The following is a 9,765-nucleotide window of genomic DNA, read 5'->3' as shown; positions in this document are numbered from 1 at the left end:
TTGGAATCGATTCAGTTACTGATTCTAAACAAACTATATTCAGGTTTCGCACAAACAAAAAATAACGTTGTATTTAAAGAAATAATAAGGAATACGTTTTTCAGTGCTTATGTTGTGTGAGCGATTCGTTGATTCATCATAGTAAAAACGTTAATGTTGTGTTATACATTTATAATACGCTTTATAATTATGTCGATAGTGGGATAATATTTAGATAGACAAATTGAGTTCAAGAGTTTGTATGTATCTTAGAAACTACTGATCCGATTAGATTTTTTTCCAGTTAGGATTATAATTGCCTATTTATCGAAGAAGGTAACCATTCTTTTTCTTATTAGGATTCCGGTAGTGACGTAGGACGCGGGTGAAACCATTGGCGGAAGCTAGTATTTAGATACGATATAAGATGAGAATGGGTTTTTTACGTGAATTTGGTTCGTTGGTAGTTGTGCTTGAGCGGATTTCGAAGTGTATAGGGTTGGATTCTCGGGTTATGTATTGTGAAATTGTTCAGCAGTCGGAATCTGAATTTGTCAGGAACATCTGTATTTTTCAGTGGTTAAGGAAATAAATACAAATATGTATTAGAGTTACATAAGTATTATGTAATAAAATTAGAAAATGTCTACTGATTATTCAGGTAAGGTTTTCAAGAGAAATTCTTCGGATTAAGAGGCGTTAACACAACTTCCAATAAAATAATTTGTATGAAAGAAAATCTACACTGTCTGGAGGCTTAACTTAACGCTCAATAGCTATTGGTTGTGATTTCAAAATTTTCATCAATTTTTTAACCGTACATTATATTCATGTCTTATTTATTCATGAAATGTTAAGTTACTCGATTATGGTTACGATGCAAATTAATAACGCAGAAGAATAAGATTTAAATTCATTTTAACTTTATTTTTTTCGGTATCGTCAACTTGCAAAACTGTATTTTCTTTTTTCAATAAATAATGTGTTACTATGTAAACTTAAACTATTTCTGTTTACTTTAGTAAACTATTATTTTAAGCGGTTTTTATTTAATAAATACTGATATTTTAAAAATTATATTTGTTATCTATATCGTCCTCCTTTTATATCCAGAAATAATATCATAATAGAATTAATAGATAATAAAAAAAACAAGCAAATATTTTTGTAATTCGCTATGGCTGGTACGATTTTTTAAACATTTGGTAAACTTAAGTTTCCCATATTTATAGGTATAATAACTATGCGAAATGCGTATTTTATCTTTACTGTAATTAATAATTAAGAGTATTCCCAAAACGGATCACGTATAGTTTATGGCTGCTGAAACGTTGTTTATTAGTAAAGTCTAGAGAAAAATGGTTGATTTGCGCCATATTACTAAAATGCAGTGAGAAATGTATTATATTCCGATAATGGTACAACTTTTAATCTTCCATATAGTAAATAGATTAGATAGACTAATATTATAAATGTGAAAGTAACTCTGTCTTGTCTGTCTGTCTGTCATTTCTTCACGCCTAAACTACTGAACCGATTTGTGTAAAATTTGGTACAGACATAGGTTGAAACTTGACAAAGGACATAGGATAGTTTTTATTACAGAAAAATATAGTAATAAAATTTATTCCGGACATATAGCGCCAGTGGCGTAGCGTGGGTCTCTGCTGCCCGGGGCAGTTGTCGATTTTGCCGCCCCTTCCCGTGTATTTTTTTTAACAAGTGTTACTGAACGTTTGTCATTTTAACCGACTTCAAAAAAATCATCAAATGACCCTTCCCTGTGGGTTAGCAGCGGTGAGGGAGTGTCAGACTCTTACTGACTAAAAACCGTCGTGTCCCGTCGAAGGCCTTTTATGTTCCAGAGCCGCGGCAACTCTTTCGAACAACCCGCAGCCCCGGCAGAAGGGGGAGGTTCTCAAGTAGACTTTTCTTTTATATCTTTGTTACTTGATTTCTTGAAGGTTTTAAAATTCTTTTAGGTACGCAGGCTAGCGAAGTAGGTACCTATAAGTATATATGAAATTGAAATAATTTAAAAAGCGGGGCTACTTTAAACTGTTTAACAAATAAATTTAATTTACGGGACTTAAACTAGTTTCCAGGGAACTACCTAAGCGTGAAATTTGGCTTGTATCTAGGTAGGTTTTGCTTATAGCATTCAAGTTTATCTAAACCAGTGGTTCTTAACCTTGAGGTCATGAGGGACCACTTTAACTAAAGTTTGTCTTGCCGGGGACCACCTCATCGGTTTACCTAAATTAGCACTCTGCTAAACGCATGTCGGCAGTTGTGTAGGTAAGCAAATGCAAATAAAGAAAAACTTGCCTATGTAGTTTCGAAATGCGCGGGCGAAAGCGCGAAATTTTTATCGGACTTAAACCAAATATTAAGTAAAATTTAGCCCAAACGTACTTAACTTTTTATTTGTTGACAGATGCAAAAATAAAGGCATATCGTTTTTGAATACGCGAGCGAAGCGAGCGCGAAATTTTGATCGGACTTAAACAAAAATTACGTAAAATTTAGCCCAAACGTACTTAACTTTTTGTTTGTTGACAGATGTAAAAATAAGGGCATATCATTTTTGAATACGCGAGCGAAGCGAGCGCGAAATTTTTATCGGACTTAAAACAAGAATTACGTAAAATTTAGCCCAAACATACTTAACTTTTTGTTTGTTGACAAATGAAAAATTAAGCGCATACAGTTTCTGAATACGCGAGCGAAGCGAGCGCGAAATTTTAATTATTTTTTATTTAAGACTCAAAACCAAAATTACGTAAAATGTAGTGTCACGTGTGTTTTAAGTACCAAATTTTAATAATAATTAATTTTAAGTTTTAAAAGTTTCAACTTTCTTGTTTAATGTTTTGTTATTGTTAGACAGTTTTATGTAGCGGCGCAAATACTAGTTGCAAACAATTTTTTTTTAATTGCGTAAATTTTGCCGCCCCCTAAAAGCTGCCGCCCGGGGAATTTGCCCCCCTTGCACCCCCCACGCTACGCCACTGTATAGCGCCATCTATTGGTCAAACCAAAAATCTGCCGGAAGTCACTATTCTACGCGAACGAAGTCACGGGCAAAAGCTAGTTTATAATATTGTGAAGCAATTATACACAACGATAATTACGATTTTTACCCGACTCCAAGAAAGTTGTGTGTTGTCAAACTTATGACCTATGGGCGGATATTTTAAATAGTATAGTTCGGAAATTAAATATAAGACTTATTTCGTATTTAAAAGGAACCAGAACGCAGAAGTATATCACTGCCAGTGAATGAACGAGCATGCTGTCTTGTAAACTTTACCTACCCACTCACACATATATAAACATATGTATTAATTAAAATAAGTAGACTTTACTATTTTTCTCTGGTTTGATCCAGTTACTATTTCTCTCTGCTAGACAAATTAATGAGTTTGCGCTTTTATAAATTTATAGATTATACTTTTTATTATACTTTTATAGATTTTAATAAAGTTAAATAGCTGTATGCTGCCACTTCATATGCTCTTTGCTGTGTGTTCAAATCAATTGTTATATGGGTGTGTCGTACCTAATCACATTAAATCCTATCACATATTCTGTAAGGAATTCTATAACGAGTTCCAAAAATTTTAACCAAATCCATCCTGTGGTTTAGCGACTTATTTTTTCGTTTTCATAATTTAGATCATGTGGAAAGCAGAGATAAAATACGCAAGTGTCAATGACCTCGCCAAGCGATCAAAATAAAGGTTGCCGTTTGCCGTTCTTAGCAAAACCTTTAACTAAAAGAAGAAAGAAGATGGATCAAAATTGCCCCACGTCCTATAACAATGTGACGTATCTCAAAAAAAAGATAAAAATGTTTAAAAAAATATGGCATACTCTCTAATTCATTTTTTTTACACCTTCATACGAAAAAAATGCTTTAAAAATTGTTCAGGCGCTGTTATGAAAACGTCGTTCATAGAACTATTAATGGACTATTTTATTAAATTGTTTTTTTGTTTGATAGAGTATACCTCACAGGTGGTCCCATAATCATCAGGTCAGGATCTGATGATGGAAACCCTGAGAAATTCAGGGCAACTTTTGAAAGTTGTAGGCATGCGCAGAATAAAAACTTGACTATAAGGTGTATGTCTTATAACAATATGCAACAGTGAAGATTTGGAGCTGACCTGATGATGGAAACGAAAGAAGGTCGAGGGAACTCGACAACCGAATATGTAAACTACCTCGTGTTTGGGCTTGTATTATTTGTATTGAATAGACCTTTACAATAGTGAAGGTTTGGAGCTGATCTGATGATGGAGACCAGAGAAGGGCGAGGGAACTCGACAACTGAATATGTGAACTACCTCGTGTTTGGGCTTATATTATTCGTATTGATGAGAACTTTCCACTTATGCGGATAGTGACAACTGTGCTTGACACTGAAAAGCCAAAAAAAAAAAAAACTTTTTACAATAAAATAAAACAGACTCCCAAAAAAAACTATTCTTAGGAGCATCGGCCTAGAAGTCGGTGGGGATATAAACTTAGGTACATCCATTAGACACCGACTTCTGAGGTAGTTTACATATTTTGTTGTCGAGTCCCCCCGACCTTCTCTGGTCTTCATCATCGGATCAGCTCCAAACCTTCACTGTTGCAAAGGTCTATTCAATACAAATAATACAAACCCAAACACGAGGTAGTTTACATATTCACTTGTCGAGTTCCCTCGACCTTCTTTCGTCTCCATCATCAGGTTAGCTCCGAATCTTCACTGTTGCATAGTGTTATAAGACATACATCTTATAGTCAAGTTTTTATCCTGCGCATGCCTACAACTTTCAAAAGTTTCCCTGAATTTCTCCGGGTTTCCATCATCAGATCCTGACCTGATGATTATGGGACCACCTGTGAGGTATACCCTATCAAACAAAATAATAATTTAATAAAATAGTCCATTCATAGTTCTATGAACGATGTTTTCATAACAGCGCCTGAACAATTTTTAAAGCATTTTTTTCGTATGAAGGTGTAAAAAAAATGAATTAGAGAGTATGCCATATTTTTTTAAACACTTTTATCTTTTTTTTGAGATACGTCACTTTGTTATAGGACGTGGGGCAATTTTGTATGGATTGTGATCCGTCTTCTTTAATAATATTTTGGCATGGTAAAATCAAACGTATTTTAATAGCAATAATGTCCATAGTCATACGCTCACGTCATCAGCGAAAAGAAAAAAAATTGTTTAACGTTTCACCGGGATCACTGCTGCCCACCTAATTCTTTAGAGATCAAATTTTAATCCGAAAAAGTACGGTATGACACATTTTGTATGTAAAAATTTAATAATGTCTTTATACATGTGCATATCGCCAATTTTTTACGCCAATAATACTTCCACGAATAGCCTTAATTTCATAAGTTTCGTGACTAAGAAATTTTACTAGCTTTCTATACATAGGTACATACTCGTAAGTATAAAATATGTAGTAAAATGTGCATTACAAAGGCAGTGTAACTTGTAGTATGAAGCTATCTACTGTTACTATTTTAATTAGTACCTTACTGTAAGGCCCAGGCTCCAAAGCGGAACTTTGGAACAACTAAAAGCATTACGATAAACACAAATTCTTAAACAACCAATAAGAATTTCGTTACCTATACAAACATCTCGGCTCCGCCCACTCATTTTCTGTGAGTAGAGAAATTCTATTGGTTGTTTAAAAACTTCTCCGTTCCACTTCACTTTGGTGATGTTGGGCCTTGAAAATACTCGAAATACCTAGATCCATTTCTATTACTTACCAATAAGTTTCAGGTTTCAATATTTTAGCTAAAAACGAATGCTCGTTCGTTCCTTATCCTCTTATAGAGGCGTATAGCTAACTAAATGTTTACTGATTATTGCATATTACATAGTGTAGTATTATGTATCGGTAATGTAGCGAAATCTAGGGTAATGATGTTTATGTTTGTCAAATAAAGGTTAATTAAGAAAAATACTTTTTACTTTACTCATTATTCTTCACTTATCCTGAAAACTAACAATAGCTAGTCAATCAAAAACGTTTATTTCAAAGAAAAAATAGCGGAATGCCACATACCCTTCAATAGTAATCGAGTCGGGATCGGATCTCAGTCGAATCGAGTCGAACGTGAATCGTATGACGCTTAAGTAAAATTAGGAGAATCGCGGCCCAGTAGAATACTCACCACAAATAAAAAAACAAATTAAAAATAACAAGTTTATTTAATCACAGTTAATATCCTCGGGGTCTTCCTCATCAAAGTCCCGAATTTTAACATCAGCGTCTTCTCCATACTGAATAATATTGTCTATGGTTATCATGATATTCTCCACGCTCTCTTCGTCTTTGATGTTGAGCGGGTAAAACCGGACTAGACTGAAATTCTCTATTACTTCTCCGATTGCTTCTGTAAGTTTTGCGTACTTTTCGTGCCATTTTGATTTCGCGTTTCTCATGTCCGCTAGAAGCACGTGTGGGTCTGGATCTAGGTAACTGGAATATTGATAGAAATACATTAGGTCTCTTGTTGTTCATTTACAACAGACAGCTGTCATTTGATTATTAGTTTACCATAAAATCTATTTTCTCCTAAGTATGTTGTTGACATTGTTAGATTCCCAAAGATGACTTGGATACCAAAAAAATACCAATCTATATTCCTGGGCTTTCGGACCGCGCCTATATGATTCAAACGGTATAGAATATAAACTTACTCGTCAATCTGTCTTCGCGCGCTTTTGCTGAGCAAGTCCATTTTGGTGAGTATGTTAACGTGTGGGAGTTCCAGGTTCACCATCACACTCAGTGCCGCCATTGTGCCTGGAATATGAAATATTCAAAAAGAATTAATGTATACTGTTTTAATTTTGTATTCTATAGCTATAATTATCTTTACTAAGTAAGGACTCACGTTTTTATTTGTACCTCAGGGCTCCGAAACCACTGAATTGCACTGTAGATATAGTGGGGTGCCGGGTGGGGATAGTGCCCCTAACTACTTTACATAGGCTATATTTTATGAGGGTATGAGAAGAATTTCCCCCAGGACGCAGGTGAAATCAAATGAAACAAGCCCTGCTACATACAACTACTACTACAAGGATATTGAAACATTGGCTGTTACTTTTGTTTTACAAAGCTATTGATTTTTTAAAGTAAGGTAAGTACTATTCACCTGATAAAAACTTAGCACCATCAATCATGAACTGTGAATCGACCATGAACACCACACATATCCTGAAGTTCCACTTCTGCAGCAGATCCACCAGCTTCCTCATGACGGGTAAGTGTGTGTACAGCTCTATTTGGCCAGGGCAGTCGAACAGCAGGTAGTCATCGTCCACGTCTCCTAGCTGCTCTTCTAACCAGTCACAGTTCTCCAGTAATGTTCTGTAAGTGGTAAATGTTGTCATAAATTAGGTTATCCTTAGATGCAATAGAAACTACATTTCTGTTACACAATCATGCTTAACCTGTTGTATGTCTTATCGCTGTTTAGTGCTAAACCGCCAATTGTACTGTTCTTTGTTTGTGTCTTGTGATTTCCTGTGTTGTTAGTTTTTAACCCCCGACGCAAAAACGACGGGGTGTTATAAGTTTGACGTGTCTGTGTGTGTGTGTCTGTGTGTGTGTGTCTGTGTGTGTGTGTGTGTATGTGGCATTGTAGCTCCCAAACGGATGATCCGATTGTAATGCGGTTTTTATTTGTTTAAAAGGTATGTCAGTCGGGAGTGTTCTTAGCTATGTTTGGTGGAAATCGGTTCAGGTCTTCAAGGTCATCAGCTCGTTTGCTAGATGTGATAGGAATGTTACACGCTCAGTTTACTTGCAAGTATATGTGGGATCTGAAATTTGAAACACTAATGTCTTTTGGAACCACTGAGCTAGTCTGCTGTTAGGGCACGAAGGTAGGAGACGTAACCCTGAACTGCCTTTTAGTAAACCCATCGAGTTTGGGCTCGTTGAATTTGTCTTGACGAGTTCTCTTCATGTTTCTGATTGACGAGAACCTGATGCTGGAAATGGGATGTGGCGGATGAAACCCTGAAATGCCGGAATGAAACGGATAAACCGATTTATATTTTTGCTGAAAATCTAGAATGTCCAAAGGTTAATCTTTATTGTTTCTCAATCTGTGCAATTCTCCCAGAGCCAGTTTGTCATGAGGATTGTTAAACAGCTTCCTTTGGCCGAGATCGCATATAGCGACCCCATCCTAAGATAAAATAAATTAAAGGAAAAATTAAGGAGCTCCGTTAAAAAGCATGAAATAAAATTAAATTATAAATTTAAAAAAACCCCCGACCCAAAAAAAGTACGCAATAATTATGACAAAAGGTTAAAAACGCTAAACCCTATAAAAAGCAAAAAATAACTTTTAACACTACGTAAACTAAATTTTGACGTGTCGGGGGACCGCTTTTTACCTTCATAAATACTTACATAAATCAAATGATACCTACCTAATTACAACATTCGTTTAAAAAAAAAACACGTATCTAAAGTAATGAATTAGAGCGGTCCCCCGACACGACAAAATTTAGTTTACGTAGTGTTAAAAGTTATTTTTTGCTTTTTATAGGGTTTAGCGTTTTTAACCTTTTGTCATAATTATTGCGTACTTTTTTTGGGTCGGGGTTTTTTTTAAATTTATAATTTAATTTTTCAGTTAAACATATTGAGATGAAGTTTGACAATCCATTTGTCTTGAAGTTCACTACTTAAGACATCTTGGTACAGAATCAAAATCGATTATTACAAAATTAATATTACATAATTTACAGTATTGTTAAATGAATCTTTAGTTATTTACATTTAAATTAGTTTTTTTTTAAGTAAATAAACTTACTCTATACAAAACACAAGTCCTCCATTAGGTCCAAACTGAAGTTCCTCGTCTTCCATAGCATCTTCTAGATGTATCAGTTCCCGGATGTCCACCAGTGGCTCATAGTCGAAGTGTTCAGCAGCAGGGTCTAGGTTCACTACCTCCACTATCCGCTTGGCATCGCTGGCGTGTTTCACTATCGTTGAGCAGTATGTAGACTGAAAGGATAAATGGAATAATGTTTATTTAAGCAATTTTGATATGATGATACATTGATCAAGAAACTTCTGAGTAAAAAAGTTTGTTAAAGGAGGATCTTATTGAGAGTTATACACTTGAGAAGAAATTTAAATTAAATGCTTAAATTCACATCTAGTGGTCGAATAAAAGTGATAAAGGCAGTCGAAAATCGCCGCACACCGCGACCTTGGTTTATGTTGCACCAGAAAACTATAAAACTTTATGCTTTATACAGTAAAGGAACTCTTACCTTTCCACTCCCAGCAGGGCCCACTACTAACTGTGCGTAACGCATCGTGAAATATATCGATAATAAACAAATTAAACTATTCAAAACTTTTAGGTTAAGTAACTATTACGCGCAAATTAACTCGTAAATCAATACTTTATTGCGCGCACTTATGAATTGTATGGAAGACACTGGGAAGTACAATCAAACGTTAACAATTAAGTAAATTATATAAATATAGGTAAGAGTTACAGAAATAATACAACTTTTAACTTCCCACTCAGGTTGTTTTGATTTTCAAACACCTGACGTGACAATGACATGCCGTCGCGTCGATGTCAAACGAAATTGTTACGATGCGTTCCACAAATTTTAAGCCTTGGAAAGTTTAATGAAACTCATTTGTAAATCTTTATTTTGTATTGTCATAAAAGACTGTCCGGAAATTAAATAAAATATCATCATTGTCA

At 35.0% G+C, this 9,765-nt stretch overlaps 1 protein-coding gene across 1 annotated transcript; it reads right to left on the bottom strand.

The window, feature by feature from the left end:
- Nucleotides 1-6,201: 6,201 nt before the first annotated feature.
- LOC124639429 (GPN-loop GTPase 3) lies at nt 6,202-9,615 on the bottom strand. The gene is made up of 5 exons (XM_047176785.1): nt 9,317-9,615; nt 8,848-9,044; nt 7,174-7,388; nt 6,713-6,818; nt 6,202-6,491 (listed from the first exon to the last, which is right to left on the bottom strand). Exons 1-5 carry the CDS (start codon nt 9,359-9,361, stop codon nt 6,221-6,223), a joined length of 834 nt encoding a protein of 277 aa, XP_047032741.1. The 5' UTR covers nt 9,362-9,615; the 3' UTR covers nt 6,202-6,220.
- Between the last annotated feature and the right edge of the window lie 150 nt (nt 9,616-9,765).

The sequence above is a fragment of the Helicoverpa zea genome, chromosome 19 (genome assembly GCF_022581195.2).
Source record: "Helicoverpa zea isolate HzStark_Cry1AcR chromosome 19, ilHelZeax1.1, whole genome shotgun sequence".
Classification (NCBI taxonomy): Eukaryota; Metazoa; Arthropoda; class Insecta; order Lepidoptera; family Noctuidae; genus Helicoverpa; species Helicoverpa zea.
Note: the sequence above shows the minus strand (reverse complement) of the source record. Positions and strands in the feature narration are given on the sequence as shown.